This window comes from Thamnophis elegans, chromosome 3, assembly GCF_009769535.1.
Source record: "Thamnophis elegans isolate rThaEle1 chromosome 3, rThaEle1.pri, whole genome shotgun sequence".
In the NCBI taxonomy this organism is placed as follows: Eukaryota; Metazoa; Chordata; class Lepidosauria; order Squamata; family Colubridae; genus Thamnophis; species Thamnophis elegans.
The window spans coordinates 15,758,015-15,784,161 of NC_045543.1; the positions used below are offsets into that span (position 1 = coordinate 15,758,015).

General features: G+C 39.0%; 1 protein-coding gene across 2 annotated transcripts in view; it reads right to left on the minus strand.

Annotated features, from left to right (window-relative positions):
• Positions 1–25,263, minus strand: part of ATAD2B (ATPase family AAA domain containing 2B) — a 74,264-nt gene extending 49,001 nt beyond the window's left edge. For both annotated transcript variants that reach the window (XM_032212848.1, XM_032212847.1), the window contains exons 1-13: positions 24,564–25,263; positions 16,994–17,148; positions 10,915–10,961; positions 10,243–10,396; positions 9,215–9,317; positions 7,979–8,087; positions 7,297–7,413; positions 5,862–5,937; positions 4,912–5,010; positions 3,733–3,844; positions 3,413–3,528; positions 1,824–1,998; positions 252–340 (exon numbers count right to left, since the gene is read on the minus strand). In XM_032212848.1, the coding sequence (XP_032068739.1) occupies positions 252–340; positions 1,824–1,998; positions 3,413–3,528; positions 3,733–3,844; positions 4,912–5,010; positions 5,862–5,937; positions 7,297–7,413; positions 7,979–8,087; positions 9,215–9,317; positions 10,243–10,396; positions 10,915–10,961; positions 16,994–17,148; positions 24,564–24,758 (1,547 nt within the window). In that variant the 5' untranslated portion in view covers positions 24,759–25,263. The remainder of the gene's footprint in view (positions 1–251; positions 341–1,823; positions 1,999–3,412; positions 3,529–3,732; positions 3,845–4,911; positions 5,011–5,861; positions 5,938–7,296; positions 7,414–7,978; positions 8,088–9,214; positions 9,318–10,242; positions 10,397–10,914; positions 10,962–16,993; positions 17,149–24,563) is intronic.
• Between the last annotated feature and the right edge of the window lie 884 nt (positions 25,264–26,147).

A 26,147-nucleotide genomic window follows, 5' to 3' on the forward strand; every position in this document is an offset into this window, starting at 1 on the left:
TAGCCAAATAGATGAATTTAAGTCACAAAGTTGAGGAGACAGCAATATGCACAGCCACTCCAAAATCGACTGAGTCTAAAAAAGCGGGAGGACACTCCTCAGAGGCTATGACGTCAAATCAGTACTCAGTCCTATTGGTTACTGGTTGAGATAACCCATGTATGGCTGCTGTCTCCACCAACTTTGGAAGAAAACCTCCATTATTTATGCATCCAATACTACATATACTAGAAGTAATATGCTAGCCTCACCTGTGAATTTGGTCTTGTCTACTGGAGCGGACTGGGGCCAAGCCATCTATTTCATCAAAAAAAATTATGGATGGCCTCATCAGGTATGCCTGGGGTAAGCAACAAACAAAATTAATTGTAGATATGAAAATATTTTTTATACTTTTAAAAGCTATGAGAAAAAATATCTTTAATTGCTGTATTGACTCAGAAACACTAAGGTCCTTGAGTTCACTCATAATTATAAAGCCAAGAAAATGCATTAACTCTGCCCTGTCTACATACTACAGATTACCTTTGACAGCTAATAGGCAGACCTCATGATGCAAAAACCTGGTAGCCTCCACAAGAGTAGTGATAGGGTGGATTAGGATTGGGAGTAGCCCCTTGTCAAATGTGAAAATAAACTTTAAAAGCTCTGAAAAAAAGAAATTGGGCCATCTTTGTAGAAGCTTATTGAAAAATATTTCTGCATTTTAAAGATGTTGATTTTTTGAGTTTTCTGAAAATTTCCTTTGAGCTAAGCTCAACTCCCAATGACTTTTACTAATGATCTAAAACTCACAGAGTTTTCTTGGCAACCTTACTGAAGTGACTTGCCTCTCCCAGGATGTATTTCAATAGACTATCCTACAGCTGTAATCTTTCATAGTGGTCTTTCATACATGTACTAAGCAGGTCCATCCCTAGTCAGCTCCACAAGATTATCTATTAGTGGCTAGGGTGTAATCTATGTAAACACCATCTCATTGAAGGAGTACAAGCAAAAATACTAGACTTCAGAGGTGTTGAGTAATCAATATCACTTTTTTATCTCTTTAAGCAAAAGGAGCCACTGCATTTTCTACTGATTTGACAACTAGCAACTTCACTTATTCATCTTTCTGAAACATGTTTTTATGGGCATTTCCTAACAATGAAAAAATACATTTGCCAAAATTGGCCTGCAAGACCTATTAAGTCTATAGCATTCCAAGTGGAGATTTTTTTCCCCTTTCTGGAACCTCACTCCTCCATGTCAATCATCTAATGATGGAAGAGGAAGCACAGCAATGGGTCTCCCTCCACCCAAGAGCTTCAGTGTCAAAGAACTACATTCTGTGGATAGGATATTGTCCCATTCATTAATACAATTAGCTTTTTTTAAAAAGGGTGACGGATACAATTTGTCCTCTGGACTAGAGATGCGGCAAATTGTATTTGCTTAATTTTCAGAATGAAAATCATAATCGAAGGAAATAAAATATTTCCTTCATGTCTTCTTACAGTTCATGGTTACTCCCAGCAATTGTTTCTATTCTTTGCTGTTATTTCACATTTAATGATCTTTTTCTTCTCCCTATAATGACTCCAGCAAATATTAATACAGGAATTACCATGAATGATCCAAGGTAATGAACTCAGTCTGGCAATACGACAACAGAGACTGGAAACAAAATCAGTTTTCATCCAGCTATTCTGAATGGGAAATACTTTTGCTCATTATGGTATTACTTTTGCAAACATAGAGGGATATATTAGCAATTAGCAAAAATGTTCAAGCGGATCTCCCACTTCAGCTGAAGGATTGAATACATAAAATTGTGTACTAACTTGATCAAAGAGGAGTCGAAGCTGCCGTTCAGATTCACCAACCCATTTACTGAGACAGTCTGCTCCCTTCCTCATAAAAAAGGCAACTTTTCTGTCCCCATGAGCGCATTCATTGGCCAGAGCTCTAGCCACCAAGGTTTTACCTGTTCCAGGAGGACCATAAAACAAACAGCCCCTGAAGACAAATGGACAGATACAGAAATCACTATTTCTTTTTCTTCATAAGCAGCCCAGTATTTGCTACCCAGATAAGGGATGCAAGACCTCAGTGATCTGTTCTGGATACCCAGTGAAATGAAAGTTATTGCTAATTAAAAACACTGAAGGGTAGAAAAGTAGAAAATATTTACAAGGAATGGTTATTATTTTTCATCTATGCCATTTTTTTCTATTTTAACAAAAACGTCATTCTCTTTTTTCTAATATGCTGGGCCAATTTATTTATAAGCATCATAAATTAACATGAATGTCAGAGATAGGGCATACATGTGACATCTCTGATGTTGAATGTCAAGCGGGCAGCTATATATATCAAAAAAATATTCTAAAAAAACGCAAATGAATAAAGTTATAACGCTCGCTAGCTTTGTTATAACTAAATAACAACCTCCCAAGCTTTCTGTGTCTCATGCAAACATTAGTTTTGGTAAATAAGGTCAGGAGGAAGGAAAACAGTGATGTGCCTTGGAACAAAAATTAGTTTTATTAGGAAACTCCTATGCTTAGCTGTCTCATATAGCACATATACAGCGTTAAATTTTTACAGTAAGGAATTTTGCCAACTCTTAGTTTTTCTGGAGGATTTCCATGACTATTTCCATCTTTATTAGTATCCATTCAATAGCTCCTTTCATAAGTCGAAGAACCCACAATGCTATTCTGCTTCTGTGTTATGTTTAGTTGCATTTTTCTTTGTACAGGATGGATCAATATTGATTTATTCCATATTTTACAATATTACTGAACTATTTCGCTTTGTTAAATTTTTCATAGAAGTAGCAAATGGTCTTTGTCTGGCAGCTCTATTTTCCCTAGCTTTCTCATACTTCTAGATTGGCAACTTTAAGGGAAATTACACAACACAAAGATGTAAAATACCTTTTCTGCAAGAAAACTTTTTAAAGCAAGATATTTCATCAACTGTCTTACAAATGTATTTGACTTGGCTATTGTCTTCTTCTCTCAGCAAACTTTAATTCCAGCAACTTTCTCACAACTATTCCATTTTTCCAGAGATTTGGAGGCATACTGAGTCATGGGGGAAGAGAATCTGATCTAGGAATGGCTTTTTTCCTGCTTAAATCAAATGGCTGAACCCAACTGCAGCTAGTAAAACATGGAGTGTCTCCCCTTCAAATAATTTGCAACGTATTGTACCTTTTAATCTGACAAATAATAGGATTTTAAAATAATGAAATAAGGGAAATAATCATGTTGGTCTAACATGGTTTATTTTAATTAAATTAAATTAATTCAGATCTAGCTTTTGTCCATTTCTTTATTAAGCTATTCTTTAAAATAACCCTAAATCCAACAAAGTTTGTGTATTCTGGTAGATTAATTCAAGTGTAAATATGAGCAAAGCCTACCTTGGGGGCTGAATTTTGAATTTTTCAAATATTTCAGGATACAGAAGAGGAAATATAACCATTTCCTTAAGTGCATGGATATGATTGCTCAACCCACCTATACTATCAAAACGGACCTAAAAGGAAGATAAAAAGCAATACAAAAAATTAAGGCATCAACATATTTCAAAATTTTAGTAGCAAAATTATTATCCCAAAGAGTCTACTTTTAATCTGGTATAAGCAAAATAGCTATAAATATTTCATTCTTCAAGATTGAATGTTACAAAACTTAAAAGATTTTAGCACAGTCAATTCTAAACAAAGGAAAAAAAGCACACCGATTTGTCAAGAGTCATTGGATCCACGTCAGCCAAGCTTGCTCCAACTTTCACTCGTTCACGTAAGATTCCACTAGCCAAATCTTCTGCTCTGAAATTCATTGGCAGACACCTATGACATATTTTTTAAAATCCATAAATTTCATGCTGAATAAAGATGCATGCATGCATAGAATGGAACTGTAACTTTTCAGGTACGGTATTTCATCTTGTCCCCAAAATAGAATGAGAATGTTATTAGAGAAAAAAATTATAACTTTCATGAAGACATAATGGATAAATAACCCCACTGCCACCCCCAAAAGTAAAAAAATAATAATCAAATAATACATCAAAATAAATTGAGCTGCATCTGAAATTAAATTCAGTGGCATTTTGCTAACAATGGAGGAAGGAAGGAGGCACTACGTTTTAGAAACAGTAGGGATGGGCCCAGTCTATAGTTCATGTAAAGTCCCTGGCTGACAATTTTAGTCCACGTATTCTGATAACATCAGTACATCAGTGGCTTTGCCCCAAATAACTTTCAAAAGAGTACAAGGACAATATTCAGCCCCCAACCTAAAAATGTTGCCATTCTTTTCTTTACAGTTCCATTTGCCCTGAAAAGTTGTCAAATGGGTGCACGATTCTGTAGAATTAGAATGGATCCATGATGATAAGAAAGATGTTCTACTCTGTTCTGGCATAGAAGGTATCAATTAAGACTAAAGATAAACAATAATCAAGAAAAACAATGCCTCGCTCCTTACCTCCAATAGAAATACAAATTTATGTTCACAGATGGGCAAGCCTGAAGAAATCCCATGATATAAAAACATGTTCAAAATGTATATTTTCTATTACTACAAGAGAATATTTGTAGTTTAGAGTTGAACTGTGGCGTCCTTGGTGTTCTCTGAGTGTGGTTGATTTATTGCAGACATTTAATTAACAAGCTAGATAACATTATCAATGAGCACTGATGATGTTTCCTAGTTTGGTAATGAAACATCTGCAAGAAAACAACCAAGCTCAGAGGACACCAAGGTCCATACATAACATGTATGACCATGCCTCATAACAGCACCCTTAATTAGAATAAAATAATTTCCACATGGTTGGCAAATTTCATCAGGCCAAGCACATGAAACCAAGCCATTTTCCCCCTTAGTTGAATGATGAGAAAGAAATTGTTACCGGTTTCTCGCTCTTGCCATGCTTTTAGATTTTCTTCTTTCAAAACGTTCTTCATCTGAAGAGGTTGTATCACTACTATGAATGGCATGTTTCTTTCTCCTGCGGAAGCAATAGAACATTTCACTGAAGACGAGCGTGCACTGAATTGTGCTTAGTGAATGCTAACAAATTAAAACAGATAATTTAAAGTTGCAATGTCTTTTGTTTAATGCTTCTCTTGTTTTCATCACGTGAGCTAGTTCAGATGCCACAATACACTGATATGTCAGAGAAGCAACAAGACACAGCAATCCCTGGTCTTCCCATATACTCACAAACACTGTTGTTCCAATGTAAGAGGAGAAATTGTGGTTTAATTTTGACTACAAAAGAGGATCAACATGTCAAGTTTTTTTTTTAAACAGAGATTAAGCCACAATTTCTAAGTTGAAATATAATGGAAAAAGGAAGCCTGAAATTAACACAGGAAATACAGTAGGTCATTCTCTATTAGGCATAGAACAAGAATCATCCCATTCATTCCTCATCAAACTTTACTGCAAAATTTAATTTACCAGCCCATCATTATCTCTGATATAAATCTGTTTTCAAAAAAGCTGAAAACAATTGTGTGTGTGTGTATGTGTGTGTGTGTATGCGTGTGTGAGAAACCGACAAAAAAATGACAGAACTATTCAAAGATATTTCATAAAACATTACTTCAGCAAAATTTCTGGAGGAATGGCTTTTAGAATACCAAACTATGACAATGGTTTAGAGGGGTGATTTGCAAAGTATTCCTCTGCATTGTGTTATGCTATCTTTCTCTTTTATGTTATAGTTGTAACAGAGGAAGGATGCATTGGCTTAGCTTTTGTATTTTTTACCCAGCCGATTCTTCCAGAAATTATTCCTGAAATTCCAACATGGTAGCATAATGGCAGTATAAAATATCCTAATATATTATTTACCTGATATGACTTCTTCTTGCAGGAGATCTATGAATGTCAAATAATGTGTTTTCCCTTTTCTTTTGGTGAGCTGGAACTAGATAAGATAATCAATTTTGACATGTAAATGTTTTTACAGTATTGTATAAAAATCTAGTTCCTTGCTGTAAGGCATCTAATATTTTTCATAAATCAGAAATGTTTGCAAATAAGATATATTTTTTCATCCTCTCTTCTCCAATTTTGTTTTTTTAATTTTGTTTTTATGTAAGATACGCCTTACATTAAATACTCCTACTCACACTTGTATTTTAATGAAACATTAAATTCTAGTTTTAGGAACACCTTTCACTAAACATTGAAGCATAATAAAGATAAAAGCTTTAAGATAAAAAACTTTGTATTGCTGACTTACAAAATATTTTTCATTGAAATACAGTCATGTGCAATTCTGTGTCTTTCACTATGGCCTAGTACAATGTCTTGATTTAGCATTACTCACATAAACAGAAAGGTAAAAAAAAAGCCAGGTTCAAATACTTCCCAACTCTCCTCTCCAACACAACCAAGAAAAGTAATACCAACCAAAAAGTTGGTTAGTTTAAGAGTTTGCATGTAATAATCAGTTATATTAAACAAATTCTGTACTGTTAAACAAAGTACCAAAATAATCACAGATCTTAATTTATCAGAAATAATCCCAGGTAAACACAAAACAGCAAAGTAGAAATCTATTAAATCAAAACTATTTATTATTTATGAAAAACGTAAGAAAATGGGAGAATGAGCATTATGTCTCGCATGAATTTATACTAAACACTTTGCATGCAATTCCCCAAAACATGTTCTGAGTGAGTTGCCTAATGAGTGGACAGAGATCTTAGAGGCATTTCTAATTTTATCAAGTTTAACAAGTAGAGGCTGTGGCAGAATTATTCATTTATTATTTCATTTGTATCTTGCCACAATCAAACAACTCTTGGTGGTCACATACACACAACCACAAACAGGACTGTACCTACTTTTTCAGTAAGTAAATCAAAGAAAGGAAAATATAGGACAAAACAGATGCTACCATAAGTATCTGTTCAAAACAGTAACAGCCCAAACTATCAACTGTTATAGAAATCTCCCTTTATACTATATGTTCAACTGCACACAAAAAAAAAAGGGGGGGGGAGGAAATAACACTTGGAGAAGTAATAAGTTTTGTTTCTTTTTTCCCTATACGTTTTCTTACAGAGAGGAGCAGATAATGATTCTTTCTTCAGCCATTTTATCCTATTTAATTTTAACATTAAATAAATTAAATTTAGAGGACCGATCATTTGCTGAATTTTATTATTTTGAGGTTGATCCATGATCCATTTACTTCTAATCTAATGCTATATAACAAGGGTAAAATATTGCTGAACCAAGTTATTTCAGTTACATAAATCTTTTTTTTTAATCTTACCTATAGGAGGCGCTTGATATCTATCTACTGTTTTTCTTTGTCTGAGATTATATGGACGGTCATTTTCTTCTCCTTCTGCCTCCTCTGCTTCAATATCCCCATCTTCTTCTTGAGATTCTAGAAAAATCCCCATTAAATATTTATAAAAGTGCATTCAGGTAATTTGATAATATCTATTAAAGAGCACTTGTTACTTTACGGAAGAAATTTATTTTACAAAATGTAACACTGATTTGGATAGTTTGCAATATTCCAGTATGAATTTTATAATAGATAGATAATTTTAATATGTTTAAAAACACTTCTTGAAATATTATAAGGTATCTATGAGACTTTGAACACATGACAAAGCTGTTATAATTTCAAGATCAAAACTATAAAATGACAAGAAAGACCCACAAGCAAAAATATTTTCAAATCAGTCCTGAACAATTCATTCAAAAGCACCATGAATGTCTGAGGGGAAAAACAGCACTGATTAGAATTTATCAAACCAGGAAGGAATTACCAGGGCCTGAATCCATAACTGAAGACTCGTCTGTTAGTATCCAACATTTAATTGTAGTTTGATTAATAAGTTTTTCTGGACTATTAAGAACTGAAATAACTTGTGTTGTTTTTCAGCATAATAATATTTCACTTGTATTTATCAAAGTAGCTGTCAAATTACTATCACCATTACCTTCTTCTTCACCTTCTGTGGAAACCTCGTGGTGGTTCTGGATTCCATAGCTATTTCTCCTTAATGATTTCCTCCTCCTTTTCACTCTTGAGTACATATCCATGTTTTCCTAAAATAAAAACCTCAAGAATAATCTGCATTTCTAACAGCTAAATATACATGTAGCTTCCAACTATATAGTTAACCAAGCTCTCATAGTCATAACAAGTATTTTAATAAGAGAGAATCTGCATGTATGCAAGACAGAGAGATGCTAAAATCACAGGCTAAACAAATGTAAGTATCTTTATTGGAAATTCCGGTCAGAGTACTGAGTGTTCTATCTTAGGAACTATAAAAGAATTCATGGGAGAGTTCAGAAAATAATTCAGTTATTGTATCTATTCGGCACATAGAAATATTTGATTTTATAAGAATGGAGCATCTGTTCTTAGATAAGCCCCCACATCTGGAGACAAGGGAGGCACAATCAGCACTGTAGAACTCACAGCAGCAAGGCACTCTCTGACTAGCTGGTTACAATTTTCTGGCCTTGCCACCATGTGGCAATGTGAGGCACAGGTTGTTGCTGCCCCAAGAGCTGGAATCTACAGAAATGAGCCAGAGACTCAAGAATTCTACCACTCAGAGCCACAGCTTCCCAGCAGCCAATAAGGTAGCTGGGAAGGGCGGGGCTGTTGCAGGCTGGCCAGCTCATAGAAGGGAAAGCCTTGTTGCCTCATCAGCTAGCTTCCATTTATCCACTCATCCACCACAGCCTGTTAGGAGTTGTGCAAGTCTCCAAAGTTGCAACAGACAAGACAGAGGAACTGTTTTTCCTGTTCCTGCGACTTGATTTTGGATATCAGCTGCTACTATTTAAAGGAACCTAGGGAGTCATAAGCCCCGAATGCCAACCAGTAAAACATGTATACGTAGATGGACTATTTCACATTAATCATACTGTCTTACAGATGGCTAACTACCATATAATCCACCACAACACATGTCACTTCTTGTGAGTTATTATTGTATTGTTTATGAGATAGTACAGGGTTGAAACTGGTTTTCTCCCTAGCCAGCTGCATTGCTTTCTCTTTACCTTATGTTCCTGTTATAAGGATTGAAAACTGTATACAGAATATTCAAAATTCATTTGATCCACTAACAAGTGCTTTCGATGCTAGGCTATAACATACTCAAGGCTTAAACAAAATGTTAAGGAAAAAAAAAGATGAGAAGAGAATTTAAACTTACAAATTCAGTATCTGTCCACATACGCAACCGTTCCACTTCACCTGATCGCCTGTTCCGTCTGATGTTAATATTGTCCATTTCCTGAAGAACAGCTTCAGCAGTACTAACATAGAAAATGGTAGTAATTTATTTACTCATTTATATTCTGCCTTTATTATTTTTATAAATAACTCAATACACACAATACTCCCACCTCCCCCTATTTTCCCCACGACAATAACTCTATGAGTTGACTTGGGCTAAGAGAGAGTGATTGGCCCAAAGTCAATTATGTAACAACTGTCTTGTGATATTGTTAAGTAAATACAATAAGCTGGATCATAATTAAATATGGTTAAAATTAAATAAGTTTCTTGGAAGATTTTGGTCCAGTAAATAAATCGCCTAGTAGAAAACACAAAAAAGTAATTTTTGCGTTACAACATTCCTACACCCTTTTTAGAAGGAATCCTCAGTGCAAAGCAAGTTTTTACTGAATATAAGGAGCTGCCTTTAAAGAAATGAACACTACCACCCTCTTCCCAGCGTGAGCAAATTCATATTTTATCCATGATTTACAGATATAGTTCAGAGGCAAAAATCAAATTAGAAAAAATACGAGTCCAAAGTTTATTCCTATATTTTCCATAATTCCTGAACAAACTCAACTCTTAAAATTCTGGTTCACATCATTTATTGCAGGGATGAAAGTTTCCCTTTCTTGCTGGGAACCTTATTTTTTTTAAATGTAAAGTTTTGCCTCTGAGATGGTGTGACCATAAAGTGGATAAGCTGAAAAATGTCTGATCCATTTGTTTTCTATTCAGATTACATAAAATAAATACAATAAAGTTCTCGGATATTGAAATTGGCTAGCTGAGTAGATTTAATGTTTACACGACATTGTTTGGAAGCTGAATATTCAAGTTAGGAAGCATCTTTTTAAATATATAAATAAAATGCTTCTCATGGACTGAAATATAATACAAATATAATTTTAACAATACCATAAAATTATACGCTATTATTATTGCACTATTCCAACATACCTGTTTACCAATTGGTCAAACAGTAAACTCTGATTGAGACTTTCAAATCTGTTTTTTCTAGATCGACAGCTTTTTCTAATTTCTCTGCCTCCATTTATACAGGCATGGTCACCGTCTCCCTTTTTTTCTCCTCGAAGAGAACAGCTTTTGAGAGCTGCAAATTTCAAGTTATAATATTAATATTGAGAAATAGTAAGCATTTAGGATGTCTATAACAAGATGCATGGATTGTTGAAAATGTATATCAGTTGGGTTTATATAGCTGTTGTTTTAATGGCATTTACATGAGTGAGCTACCCCAGAATCTAATGATTACAAAGGTACAAAAATTGTGTCAAATATTTACACGGACAGACATACATAGTAATACTATTTTATCCATAATAAATATTTCAATTTTAATGATAAATGTATATTACTCTGCAGCCTTCATGTCAAATTTGCTTTGAGGGATTTGGGGTGCAGTCTAAATAGAGTAAGAAAATGGAAATAAATGAGGCCAGTTTAACAACTGGGTATTTGGTCATGAAACAATGAACATAGCTTTTTTTTAAAGACTTTTGCACTGAAAAGAGTAACATAGCATATTGAAGTATTAGGGAGACAGAAAGAACATTAAAAATATAAAAATGTTAAGCATCAGAATAAGCAATTTAATTTTGAAGTACTTACATAAACTACGACCATTTGGTAGAGTAGCACCAGATTGAGAAGTTAACCTAAGAACAATTTAATTTGGAAAATTAGTTTGTTGCATTAAAATTACAATTCACATAATATTGCTATTACTTCTATTCTCAAGTGTTACCATATTTTTCAGAGTATAAGACGCACCCTTTTTCCTCTAAAAAGAGGCTGAAAATCTGGGTGCATCTTATACACCGAATACAGCATTTTTTCGCCTCCTGAAGCCCCGCCCCTTCACCAAAATCGCCATGCATAGCCTTATGGAGGCTTTCAGACAGTTCCTGGGGACTGGGGAGGGCAGAAATGAGCAAAAAAGCCCCCCCCCAGCCCCCAGCAGCACTCTATAAGCCTCCATAAGGTTATGCATGCAATTTATTTTGACCACAAAGGGTCATTTTTGCGAAAAATTGGCTGTTTTTTTGCTTCCCCCCCCTTTGCAAACTCCCCCAAGGCTATTCATGCCTTTTTTATTTATTTATTTATTTTAAAAAACGGGCTTTTTTCACGAAAAATGGGCCATTTTGAGGAGGTCTGCAGAGTGCAAAAACTTTTTTTTTCCCTTTCAGAAAGGTGTTTAGTTAGAGTGGTTGATGAGAATTACATTGATCAAGTTCTGTGCCACCAGAAACAAAGTTTTAGGTGCTACAGGTTGTCAGCTATTTCCTTCTCAAGCACATGGATAAATACACCTGGAAATACCTACCTACCTACTCTCACTCTCTCCCTACCTACCTACTGTATTTCTCTCTCTCTCTCCCCCCCCCTCTATCTACCTATATACTTACCTATCTACTCTATCTCTCCCCCTATCTATCTACTGTATGTCTCTCTCTCTCTCTCTCCCCCTCTATCTACCTATATACTTACCTATCTACTCTATCTCTCCCCCTATCTATCTACTGTATGTCTCTCTATTTTTCTCTCTATCCCTCTACCTACCTACCTATCTACATTCTCTCTCCCTACCTACCTACCTACTGTATTTCTCTTTCTCTCTCTATTTCTCTCTCTATATATAATCAACCTACCTACCCAACTACCAGGGACGTGCAGTCAGGGGAGGCAGGGCCTCATCACTGTCATCATGGAAAGAAAAAAAAATGTAAAAGGAAAAAGGCTGAGGTAGTTGCTGCCAGAGTCACAGTGGATGACTCTACTTAGTGCTTAACTGTTTAAAAAAGTGGGAGAACTACCTGCCTCATTTAGTCTATCTTTATGATCACTTTATGAGCTGAGTTAAGCAAGGGTTAAAAGCCGAAAAATTCCTTATGTAGATGAGGCACATGGTTCCCTCACCTCCTCCTGTAGAGGGCACTTTTTAAAGAGGCTTTTTTAAGCAGTTAAACAGAGTCATCCATTGGAGACACTGGCAGCAGCTAATCCAGCCTGATCTCAGCAGGCCTTCCCTTTTTCCTTTTACATTTTTACATTTTCATCATGGCAGGCAAGAGCAGACTTGAAATCCTCTGTGAAACAGCTGGAAAAGGTATGTGGGTCGGAGGGAGGGGGAGGAATTCAAAATTAATGTAATTTGTAAGTAATTACATTATTGTAAGTAATTTATTTGTGTGTGTATGTGTGTGTGTGTGCACGCGTGTGTTTGTTTCTTCACTTCACTCAAACTCTCAATTTGAGAGAGTTTGTTTGAGAAGAAAGGGAAGGGGGTAGGAGTCAGAGAGGCAGGGGGGGAAGCTTGTTCGAGAAGAGAGGGGCAGCCTTGTTTGAGAAGAGAAGGGCAGCCCGCCAGCGGAGGCGGGCCATTTACCCGCCTCCGCTGGCAGGCTGGCGCTTTCTTTTGCCGCCCGGCTCTGCACAAGGGGCTCTGTCCAGCGTCTCCTCGCCCGCTGTGCCCCCCTTCCCTTTCTCCTCTCCCCCCACCGGGAGCTCCGTCCTGCTCCCCCCTTTCCTCCTCCTTCTTCTCCTCCTCCTCTCCCCTTTCTTCGCCGGCTGCAACTGAGCGAGGAGGCACCGCGGGGCCAGGCCCCTCGCACCTGCATCCAGCCCGCTGGAGCTCGCCACGCCAGAGGAGGAATGAGACCCTATTGTCCCACGGAGCCCGCCGCCGCTTGAGCAGGGAGGACGAGGAGAAGAGCGGTGAGGCCTTGTGCCGGCCAGGCGAGGAGTAGGTCGGGCGGGGGGTGGGTGGGCTGGCTGGCTGGCTGGCTGGGGAGGGGGATCATGGCCGCTCAGGTGGCCCCCACTGCCGCCGCCAGCAGCTTGGGTGTCCCGGCTCCGTTCGAGCTGAAGAAAGCAGAGGTGCAGCAGTGGGATTGTTCGTCGGAGGAGGCGGGGGTGAGGCTGTGGAGCGTGGCGGCAGCGAGAAGCAGTCAGAAAGTGAAGGTCTGAAAGCCCCGGCGCTGTGTCCGCCATAGACGCAGAACACCTCTATGTCGGACACAGTGGTGGGGCGTCCCGGTGCTGTGTCTGCCATAGACGCGGGACGCCTCTATGTTGGACACAGTGGCGGGGCATCCTGGCACTGTGTCCACCATAGACACGGGACGCCTCTATGGCGGACACAGCGCCAGGGCTTTCGGACCTTCACTTTCCGACTGCTTCTCACCACCGCCACACTCCGCCTCCTCGCCCCCCGCCTCCTCCGACAAACAGCAGCGGGATTGTTCGTTGGAGGAGGCGGAGGGCGAGGCAGCGGAGCGCGGCGGCGGCAAGAAGCAGTCAGAAAGTGAAGGTAGGAAAGCCCCAGTGCCATGTCCGCCATAGATGCGGGACACCTCTATGGCAGACAGAGCAGCGGGGTGTCCGAACACCCTGCTGCTGTGTCCGACATAGGTCGGCTTTTGCCCGCTTGCCTCATCAGCCATAAACCTCACCGCACGTCACTGCTAACTACTGTCTCTCTCCCTACCTACCTATTGTATTTCTCTCTCTTTCTCTCCCTCTCTATCCCTCTATCTATCTACCTATCTACTTTTTTAAAAAAAAATTGCCTCTTCAAAACCTGGGTGCGTCTTATATGCCAGTGTGTCTTATACTCCAAAAAATATGGTATATATTGGACATAAACTGTTATAATTTCAACTCTGCAAGTGATACGAAAACTATTTATATCCCAACGTGTGTATTTTAAAATACTTAAGGAATTTTTTTGTTGCTTCTACAAACAAGGAGCAAAGTTAATAACTCATTGAAAGCAGGAAAGTGATTTTTTTCATTAGAAGATCCACACAGGAGACTACTTTCAAATGATAGACAAAGCCAAGACAAAAAATGTAACTTATTTTATTTTTGAGTTATGCAGTCAGTTTAGTGATACTTTTTAGAATATCTCTAGAACAACATCTGCTTCCAGAAGCTTTGCTCTGGAAGTTCTCTACCTCTGGTCTACAGTCATCAATCAGAAATCCTGGTGTCACTCTTTAAATTTGGTATTTATTTAATGAAGTTTAGCATTCCTAATTATGAGATGAAAAATGGCAATAATCCAAACCTTGATATTTTTTTTCATTTTAACATGCTTTAGCCACTACTACAAAATGCAATATTATCACAGAAAGAACTTGTAACGTAAAAACTTTAAATACTTTACTTTCCAAAATAGCTAAGGAGTTAAAATGAAAAGAGGATATAGTTATATATCTATGCTGGTAAATGTATAACGATTGGCTCTGCTGGCTTCATTCACTTGGTTGCACTACCAGCTGCCTAACAGCTGATTGACACAATACTACGGTAGGTATAGCAACTCAGGTCTGCTATCTACTGGTTTGCAAAATTCTAGAAAATTTAATAATAGGCTCTCATGAGCAATACAAGCCTGTTCCAGTGCATCATTGGATGTATGTGTATATCCCATCACCAATGCTATAATAAATCTAATCAGACCTAAGAAATCTTTTGTTTTTGATGCAAAGCTAGGAAACATGTCTGTAAAAACATTCAGGTGAACGTTCTTATGGCCCAGCCATAATTAGGAAATTCCCCTTCACAAATTCCCACAGGCATATTTTTTACATTAAACCCAGCATCAACTGGGATATCAGCACCAAAGCTTTCATGCTTTTCTGTACAAGTAGCCTTCAATTTATGACTGTAACTGAGCCTGGCAATTATGGCCATGGCTTGTGTCAATCATAAAGCAGTTCATCATGGGATGACCCCGATTTAACTATTTTTGCAATGGTCATTAAGCAAATGCAACAGTTGTGAAGTGAAAGAAGCAGTTGTAAGGTTAATATAAAGGTTGTTAAGCAAATACTCTGGTCGTTAAGTGAACCCACTATTTGTTATGGGGTTCAACATTTACAGAAGTAAACGTTGGCTCCAAGAAAAAAAGTTTTAATCACAGATACGTGACTGTGGAGTGCTGCAAACAGCACTAAATGAGGGCCAGTTTCCAAGCGTCCAAACTGTGGCCATGTAACTGCGGGGTGGGGGGGTGCGAGCGCATACACATGATGTCAGAATTTAAAAAGCAGACAATAAGCAGCTTTTCATGGGTCTGCCATAACTTTGGTAATTAAGCAACTCAACATAATTTGAGGACTTCCTGTACCCTCTTCCCAGTTTAACCTCCATGCCAATACTACAGATGAATACGCTAGTTTTAAACTGATGTTGCCATTGTAAGTATTACTGCAATCAAAACAAAAGAGAAAGAGAAAGAGAAGTGAATGTGTCATCTTTGGGTATTCTCGCCACAGAAATAAGGAAACACACACACACAAACAAAATGTGCCTCTTCAGAAATATACAGAATATAAACAAATTTTGAAAAATTCAGGATTTAGAGCTCATCATAGAAATAAGAGCCTTTAATTTTTCCTTTCCAGAGACCAAGTACTAATGGTATTTTTAAATGTATAATTGTAGAATTCTTGCCTAAAACATATGAACGCTGACTTTTAAAAAAGGAGGGGGGGTAGATTTTCTCGTGTTTCTCTCTTGGGGGAAAGTGTATACATCACCACCACCATCATTATTCCAAACTACTTCTCTCAGCAATAAAACAACAAAATAGAAGGATATTTAGATATATCTAATTAGCATAAATAATATGAAAATTATTTATCAAAATAAATAATATTTAACAGTGCTATTTTTAAAAACATCTATGAGCCTTTCACTTCTAATTTTACACCATTCATGTTTAAATGTTCAGAAATAATGGAAATTCCATTAGGCATGATGGTCCTCTTGAAATGGACATTGTCTCATTTCAGCTTTTAAAGTGGGGAATCAGAAATATTAGTGTTCATTTGTGCAGTTCCAGATACCTAATACAATAATTTTAACAATTTATATATTATTACCTCTATAAACTCTATACTTTGTTTTGTTTTTGTTAAAAGTAATATTTGTTCTCTTCCCTACAGAACAAGTAACACATGCTGAAAAGAATCATAAATAATATGTGGTCAATTCAACTCCAAAGCCTAATTTGTGTGTGTTACATTGGTTAAACTATGTAATTGTTGGAGTTAACAGCAAAAAAAAGCTATTAATTTGTAGCAGAAATAAACATGGCTAATGCTTTCTATTGCTGAAGAAAACATGGAACTAGTTAAACTTATTAACATAATGCTATATGCATGGAACAGACAAAACTGTACTATAATCACAAGGAATTCCAGATGTCTTAATGTAAGCAACAGATGGGATTGCTCTTTTTCTTTCCCACAAACAAAATTTGTCATCTGAAATAAAGTTTGGAGTGGGGGGAGAGAAGGGAAGAAGCGGGAACAAGCTGTACCTCATGCACTTATGCATGAAGTCAGAATATCTGGCTAAAATCAGTTAGTAATGATGAATTACACATGATGAGAAAGATGGGATGGGAGTGTAACACCCCAAATTTAGTTTTCCCTTTCTCTGAAGCATACAATAGATTTTAGTACATAGGCTAGAATAGAACCCAATATAAAGAGGCTATTTTAAACAGCAGAAACATTTATTTTAAGGGAGTAAAGATTTTGCATTAATCAATAATTTAAGATGTTTAAGAAAATGATCAAAACTGTGTATGTATGAGTACATGCGGATGTGCGCGTGCACACACACACACAAACACACACAGACTGGTTTTTAAAATCTTTAGTATGCTTACCGGGACTGACCAGTTGAGACACTCCATTCCTCCCGCTGTCCAGTATTGCGAGATTTTGATTTGTCTTTGCATACAGAATCAGCATGTTTCAAGGTACGTTTGGCTGGAGGAGATATGTGACTATCACTCAAACTACCATCACTACCATCATCTCTCTAGAGAAAAAAAAAAGCAAACAGTTAGTAGTCTCATTCATGACACTGTTCAAGATAAATATTCTCCAATTCAGGAGAAGGGGGAAGAATTGGTTCTTATTCAGATAATAGCAATCATCTTCACCTGAAAAGTATAAATCTAATTCTAGAAAGGAAGTATGAGAGAAATTGAGGAATATTACTATACCTTTTTCTGGGGATTAAATCAGATTTGAGCTTATTTATTTTGTATTTATATCTCACAACGATCAAATGCATCTCTTAGTGATTTACAAGATATGTGGAAAATTACTGAAACATCAACAGTAGCCTAATTTTAAAATGTCTACTATCAATAAAACATAATGGACTCTTATGTTGAATCAATATAGGCATTAATGACTAATTTTGCATTATAAATGCACTACAGAATTTTCTTAATGCAATCAGGAAGGGAGCCAATCTGATTTCCACTGTAAGTGGTCCAAATGCCAACATTTATATTAACAAATATTTTATTATTATTACTTCAATTTATACTTTAACACTTCAGCCCTAGGGCAATCAAAGCCACTCATACAGCCTAAAAATGAAAATAAAAACCAATTTAAACAAGTAGCTTAAATGAACAATTAAAATTACTTGAAACATGAATTAAAGAATGATATAAAGAATATCAAAATTGAGAATGATCACACTAAGCCAATAAAATTTAAATTACTGCAATTGATTTTAGGACGTTTCCTATATTGGGTTTTATGGTGTTAACTCACTATATATTTGACTTTCACTTTACACTTTTTCTAAGTTTCATACTTATGTATAGAGAAGGAGCTCTCTTCAAAAATATCTGATATCCAATTTAGAGTTTGAATGCAGGTGATAAACAAATTTTCCAGGAGGATTGCTTTCTTATTTCCCTCAATAAGAATGCACAGGGCAACTTTGAACAGTTTGGCTGGTGGAAGTCTTGCCCTTGTGGGAAAGTATCACACTAAAGAAATTGTTCCAGGCAAATACAAGCAGAAAGTCAGGAGTCCTTGCCCTGTCTTGGTCAGAACTTTCCCCCCATATTCAGTAACAAGAAACTATGTCTCCCCACAAATAATTACAGGTAGTCCGCAACTTACAACCATCTATTGAGCAACTGTTTCACGTCACAACAGCACTGCAAAAACTGTCCTTGCATTTATGACCATCACAACGTCACTATGATCCCATAATCAAAATTTGCACCCTTCTCAGCTGGCTTCTAACAAAATCAATGGGGGTGGTGAGCTGGATTTGTTTAATGTCACTTAACAAATGCAGTGATTTGCTTAAAAGCGTGGCAAAAAAGGGTGTAAAATTGGCTGTGATTCACTTAATAACCATCCTGCTCAGCAAATTGAGAATTTTGGTCCCAATTGTGGTTGTAAATCAAGGACTATCTGTATATCATGGACCAAGGCTTCTCTCAATTATGCTCCAAACCCTTGATATCACCAGCCCACAAAACAAGTAGAGGAGCTGATCAATAGCATTTCTCCACTCCATTTACAGACACGCTGTGACAGGGCCTCTGAAGTGCACAGAGGCACCTCTGAATGTAACACAGGAAGTAAAATTGTGTGTGACAGTACAAAACATATATAAAATAAATCCCTGCATTTTTTTTCAGCAATTATGCAGGCTGTTTGTATCATTCCATACAAGTTACTACTTTCAGAAAGTTCAGATATATTCCATAAAATAAGAAACAAGAGTTCTGGAAGAAAAATAACTATATATTAAATATTAAATAATGGCCAAGTCACACCCTACTTTATACACAAAGGTGTGTCTATACTGTTAATAACATACAAAATGCTGGGATTCAATCCTGTGAGAGTTCTGAGTAATTTCTATTCTATGTAGAAACTGAAGCTACACAACTGGTTTGAAACCTGTTTCAGTGGTGTGGGAGAGCTTAACTAGATAAAGCAGACAAGGCAAAAACAATACAGCATAATTGCCTGAAGTCATTAAGCAAGCAATTTTCAATGTAATGTAATTAACACCAATAAGAGTGAGATTAAAAGGACGTAACCTTCCAATAGCTTCAAGAGATATTTCTTCTTTATTTCAATGACTATTTCAAGACTGCTTAGTAGGCACTTATTCATCTTCTAAAGGCTCTACCAAAATAAATAGGGGGATACTAGATATAAAATTGTCAAATTCAATTTAAGTAAGAACTGAAAGGCTTGGACTTTTTTGGGTGAAGTTATCTCACAAAACTCAGAGTATAAAGGCAATGACAAAAATTTAGGACGTGTACAATAATTTTACCCAAGTCAGGCAAATATAGGTTTAATTTTTTTTTCTGAATAAGAAAAAATTGAAGATGCAGACTTTCTATCCTCATTGCAACCCACCCCCTAAAAACATTAGAAAGAGAACTATACAGCACTAGTGAATGTTATAGAGCTATGATGGGAAAAGAAAAGGGAAGGGGACATTTTCACAAAAATCTACTTGAAAAAAGGGTATTTCTTCATACCTCTATAACGATTTCCAGTCTTTCTGTAACACATTTTGAGAGCACCTGAGAAATCATTGAAGAGGAATAACATACATTCTCTATCAAGGTTTACTAGTAAACCACTGCTTTTTACCATTCAAAATTACAACCACCTCCCACAGGATCCTTACAGGGCTGTGTTGAGTCCACTAATATTCACTTTGATAACCCACAACTTCTGTGCCAAATCTGCTATGAATCATATTGTGGAAGTATGCAAATGATACGGCAGTGGTGGGTCTTATCCAGGACGACAGTGAAGATGGTTATAGAGAAGTGGTGTAGGCTCTGGTGGACTGGCGCAATAAAAGTAACCTGGTTCTAAATTTAGAACATTTAGAACCTAAACCAAAGGAGATGATTGTAGATTTTAGAAAGGGCTGGCATAGTCATATTCCATCAGTATAAAGGATGCAGATGTAGAGGTAGTCTACAACATTATTAGTAATAAGTATCTGGGGGGTGCAGATAACTATCTGAACTGGTCTCTCCACACATCATCCTTAGTGAAGCGTGTAAACTAGTGTCTGCATTTCCTGCATTGGATGAGGAGAGCATATCTTTCTCCTTCTGTCCCGGCCACTTTTCACAGAGGCACAATTAGGAGCGTTTTAACAAATTACATCACTGTTTGGTTTGATGGCAGCAGTGCCTCAGAGACTCCATACAGAGAGTGGTAAGGACACCCAAGAAGATTATAGGAAGCTCACTTCCTGTAATTCAAGATATTGCTTATAAGCGTTATGCGCTTAGAGCTCAAAGCATTGTTAGAGATCCCACACACCCCTTTGCGTTCTGTTACTGTTGCTCCCCTCTGGGAGGTGGTTTTGGAATATTTCTAGCAGGACTACCAGATTCTGTAACTGCTTTGTTCCCTATGTCATCCATCTGGTAAATTCGCAAAATTTGTTTTTCTCACCATGTACATGTATAAATCCAAACTAGACTGTGTTGTTTCTCTGTGTCTGTACATGTGGTTATATGAATAATTTTGTGCTTGTTTGTTTGTTTGTTTGTACCTGTTTATGTAGTGTATATTGGAGGTGATGACCCTTTGAGAACTGTATGCACCGAAATTTCATTTTAATGTATGCTGATTAGTGTATATTCAAAGTGACAATAAAGTAATTCTAAGCCTCAGAAAGAACGCTTTATGAACCATAAAGCACTTTTAGCCATCATAAAACTTCACACTATTGTACAGTTCCCCCCCCCCTTACACAAAAAAATCACATGACTGCATTTTGGGCCAGTCACTTTCTCTCAGCCTTCAGGAGACAATGGCAAACCACTTCAAAAAAACACCTTGCCAAGAAAACAGCACAGACTTGTCTAGGCAGTTTCTGAGAATCAGACAGGACTAAACAGAAGGACCAAAAAAGGAATTTAACTAAGAACCCTCTATAAGGCCACAGTAAAGAGTACTCTAGGCCAGTGTTTCTCAACCTTGGCAACTTGAAGGTGTCCGGACTTCAACTCCCAGAATTCCCCAGCCAGCGAATGCTGGCTGGGGAATTCTGGGAGTTGAAGTCCGGACACCTTCAAGTTGCCAAGGTTGAGAAACACTGCTCTAGGCATCTAAGGTACAAACATGCTCAGATTTAGACTGAATGAGCAGATCCAGTTAAGGTGAGAGAAAAAGCATAGTTTTTCTTGGTTACATGGCCGGAGCTCCTAACTCCAGAGAAAATGGACAGCACACTTGGAACTGTTAAGCTGGTCACTTGTTTGTTACTTCTTGCCTACCCTGGTTTTATGAAATTGGCTCAGGAAATTAAATGCATTTGGGTCCATGCTGTGGTATTGGCTTCTCTGAAAGATTAAGTGGTTCCATCAGCCTTTTAAGTAGTCATGCACTCTTCCTTCAAAAACTGATCACTGAACTCAATCATCCTGGATAATATTGATTCAGTTTTCAATCTTCATCTTTAGGGGAAGACCACTGAATTAGTGGTAAAACTGCAGCTACAGAGGATCTTAGTTTTAATAAATTATCTGGATCCTTTCCAAGTCTGTGCCCGTTGACTGTTGATGATCTGCAGTAGAAGTGAGGTAGGAGTGGTGCAACAATAATGGGCTTCTTAGATCTCTCAGTGGCTATCATCCTCAGACCATGAAAAGAGTGAGATTTGGAACACAATAATACCACCTCTGTGGCCAGTTGCAGTTAGTGTTAGTAAATAGGGAGACTAGAACCCCCAATTTGTGAGGTACCTCGGAGATCAATGCTCTCACCCCTACTGTTTAGTTTTAGTTTAGTTTTAGTTTTCCCTTTATTTGTATGCCGCCCTTTTCCCTGGGGGGACTCAGGGCGGCTCACAGTTCAAAAAAAGGGGGGGGAAGACAAACAATATTCCAACATGGAGACAATACAACATATTAAAAAGAGAGCACAACAGTCACACAATTCGGGTGGGGATAGAATCTTAACCCCAGGCCAGCCGGGACAGCCAGATCTTTAAAGCAGTGCGGAAGGACTGGAGGGTGGTGAGGGTCCGAATCTCCACGGGGAGTTCGTTCCAGAAGGTCGGAGCAGCCACCGAGAAGGCTCTCCTCCTAGTTTAACTATACAAGGGCATCAAGAAAGATCTGAGGTCAGGTATTATCACTACATTGATGATACTGATTATACAAGTCAACTCCTGGACTATTTAAGCAATGGTGGTCTAAAATTTTCACAAATAAAAATTAATTGATCAATTAGTATGCAATGCATCCATCCCATTACTTTTTAAGCTCCAAACGCTTATTTCTATTGTGCAATATCAGAATATTCATGACTGCACTATGAAATATCACATGTAATGTGATATGTACTTAGTTTAGAAATAATTGAAGTACTTTCAGTGCATAACAGGTTTTAGCCAAATGTAACTGACAAGTGAGTTACTACTTTTTCAAAACCATTGCCAAAGTAACCTTAAGGTTTTCCAGGAAATCGACAACAAAAACAGATCCTCACTGTTGCCCATGTTTGAGTGGAGGTTGCAGACACACTGGCCCCTCGTTATAACACACAGGAGAGCTTTTAAATTCTCCCAATGTTCTGCAAGATTGAAATAGCATATGAATTCAGTATGCGAATGACGCTGAACTATATGATTCACACTGTTAACATACACATGAAAAAAATATTAAAAGCAATTATTTTTAAAAGTCCACCAAGAAATCACTTATCCTGTTTTTCAACAAGGTAAAGAAACGAGACCTGCATCCAAAACTGTAAAACATTCAATTAAAATGTATAAAATAATCTGAAACATGAGATTATCACATTCACTTGTAAGTCTATTTATTTATTTCAAACAGACTGAAAAGCATACAAGTAGTCCTTGACTTAACAATTCATTTAGTGACCATTCGAAGTTACAACAGCACTGACCATTTTTCATACTTATATTACTGCATATAAGTATGCAGTCATGGGGGGCAAGGATAGTTGATGCGCAAAATATACATTGCAACGCTTATTGCAAAGCCTCTCAACTATCAAACGACAACCCGGCCTTCACGTGGTGCCCCCCATTCCCACCAATCGGGCTCTGTCGACCCTTGGGACTGGCGTCCCCTTGGGTATATCCAGCCGAAACAGCTTCCATGGATCGCCGTAACAGTGGCGTCAAATTTCCATGGAAGTCGCCTATACCCACGATGGGTGAAGAGGCGTCAAGTACAAGTACTTATATGACTGCAGCATCCCCATGGTCGCATGATCAAAATTCAGACGCTTGTCAATCGACTGATACTTATGACAGCTGCCGTGTCCCAGGGTCATGTGATCACTTTTTTGTGACCTTCTGACAAGCAAAGACTGTGGGGAAGCAAGATTCATTTACCATGCTTAACCGCAGTGATTCCCTTAACCACCGAGGCAAGAAAAGCCGTAAAAACGAGCCAAAACTCACTTAATAACCATCTCAATGTTGGCTCATTGTGGTCATAGTGATGTCTGAAAAAAGATTCCAAACATAACAGCGTCTGGGGGGAAACAGCAAGTCTTCCAAATTACTTAAAGTTGGTGCAGTTTTAAGTCACTTGTGTTTTTCTTTCAAATGGCACTTCCACTTTCAACCAGAGAGGGAGCTCTGCCCCAAACCCAGCTGGCTGCCTGGCACAACAGACACAGAAATGTGGGTGAAAGAGAGAGAGAGAGAGAAACCCACACATATTCTTGTAGCGCTGTCTTGTCAATTGTTCAAAGCCAGACAAATCCCCTCTTTTTGCGCAAACCTCTCCCCTCCGCCACCGATGCCCGCGCCAGGCCGTCCCTTTTTTGCCTCTCCTTCTCCTCCTCCTCCCGCACTTGCAACGACCGCCAGCCTCTTCTTTTTTCCCGGCTACACTCAGGCTCTCTTAAGCCGCCCTACCTCAAATGACCTCCCTCGCAATCGCAGCCCGCCTCCCTCTCCTGCTCCCCCCCCCCTTCTCTCCCTGAGCGCAGCGCTCCCTCGCCGCTCACGTCTCCCTCTGGCAAACATTCCCCAGCGCTTGTCCGCCACAACCACCAGCGCTCTCCAACCCGAGGGCGTCCTTTTCCAAATCAAGACACCCCCCTCCGTTTCCCCCCTCCTACCCCCCGCGGGGCTTCGGAAGCCCCTCATCCACAGCGGGAGAGCCTCTTCTCCCTTCATACCACCGTCCAAGCAGGAGCCCCCCTTTCTTTCCCGAGCCCGCCGCTGACACTCCAACCTTGACGGCCGCCCCGAGACAATGAGACGCCGCTCCGCTCCTCTTGCGGCGGCGGCGGCGGCGACCCCTTCGCCCCCAACCACCGCCACAAGCCGCCCGTCAAATGACTGGAGCCGCCGAGCTCTTCGGACTCTCTTCCAAAAGGCCCCGCTTGTCCCGTCAAGCCCACCCCTCTTTCTCGCCCTCGACGCCCTCCTCGGCTTACCCGGACCGAGTCCTCATCCTGACCGGCCGCCGCTGCCGCCGCCGCCGCCGCGGCTGCCGTTGCCGCTTTGGCACTAGTCCTAGACAAGCGGGTCCTGGATGAGATGAAATGGCTGCTGGACCCCGGGACCACCGCCGCCGTTGCCGCCTTCCCGGAGAGACGCTGAGATTGGGAGCTCTTTCGGGTGTTCACCATGGCCTCACTGCAGCCACCCCGGGAAGGGCGGCGCTGCCGCTGACTCCACCGCCTCTGCTGCGAGGAGCGACGCTGCCGCTGAGCCGAAGGACAAGGGCCCGAAGGCGCGGAGCGCTGCTGCTGCTGCTCCCCCTCCTCGTTCTCAGCTCAGTCACCCACCACTAACTGGCCGCCATTACTCGTTCTCTCGTCCCTTTCTCTCCTCGGTCACGGCGAAGCCTCCCGCTTCCACTGCGAGGCGCTGCTCCGCCGCCGCCTCTCATAGGGCCGCCTCTTCTTCCACCTCCTCCCTACACCTGGCAACATAGAGCTGGAAAATGATGAGAGCGTGACATGCAGCCTGAATTTCCGGTGGAGGTTAGAAGCCGTCATAGGACGGGAGTGTCTATGAGCCCCGATTGTGCCTCTCTAGATTCTTTCATCTCTATGGTGGTTCTCTATACTATACTGTACTGTATTTGTTACATCGGCGGCTAAAAGGGGGGAAACCAAGTCGAGTTTTAGGCCGGAAGTGCCTGTACGGAACGCTCTGATGTTTTCTATGCGTGATGCAATACATGCGGCGCTGTGCAAGGGCGTGCTCTATGGTTGTTTTAAACGGGGAGGGGTTAATGAAGGTGAGGGAGGTGGGAGGATTTTGCGTGTTTACGCGGGAGTCTCTTGGGAACCGAACGAAACTGGGTTTCAGAAATGGTAACTAACTGTGATTCAGTAATTACTTTTCTCGGAATGGAGAAAGTGCAGAATCCGATTAAAAAAGATTTCTTCTTAGAAAAGCATGTTTTACTCCGTAAGTAACTCAACACGTATCATTCCATTCCATTCATTCCATAGGAAGGATTGTCACCTGTAGAGTAGCGAAGTTTATAGCTCGATGTTCGTGCTTCTTGCTAATTAACCTGAAGTAATGTGTTGCGCTCCCCGAAATGTACTCACAAAATTCTGCCTGGAAAACCCCAGTCGAATATATTTTGTTTCCCAACTTAAATGGATACATTATACAAAATATGCATATGTATTCAGCTAAGTTTCTTGAATCTTAAAATTATGCGAAACTTCTGCTTGTTCATACAATACACTAAGCCAAGATACGTTGTGCTTGTTTTAGTGATTTAGCACATTGCATTAATCCATCTGATTGTGGTTTATTCAAAAACCATACATTGCTTAATGCTTTGGGTGAATATAGTCAAATAAGGCAACCGTAATTTTGTAAGCCTGCTAGGAGAAACTGGTGAGGCATGGGCTTGTTTACAGGATTGGTGAATGGCCTAGTTCCTTTTCTTTAGAAGGATTAGTTGATTGCTATCAACAGCAGGCTTTGAATGAGGAATATCTCTGTTCATGGGAAGGTTTTCTTTCCCCATTTTCAGTAGGAATAGGGTCACC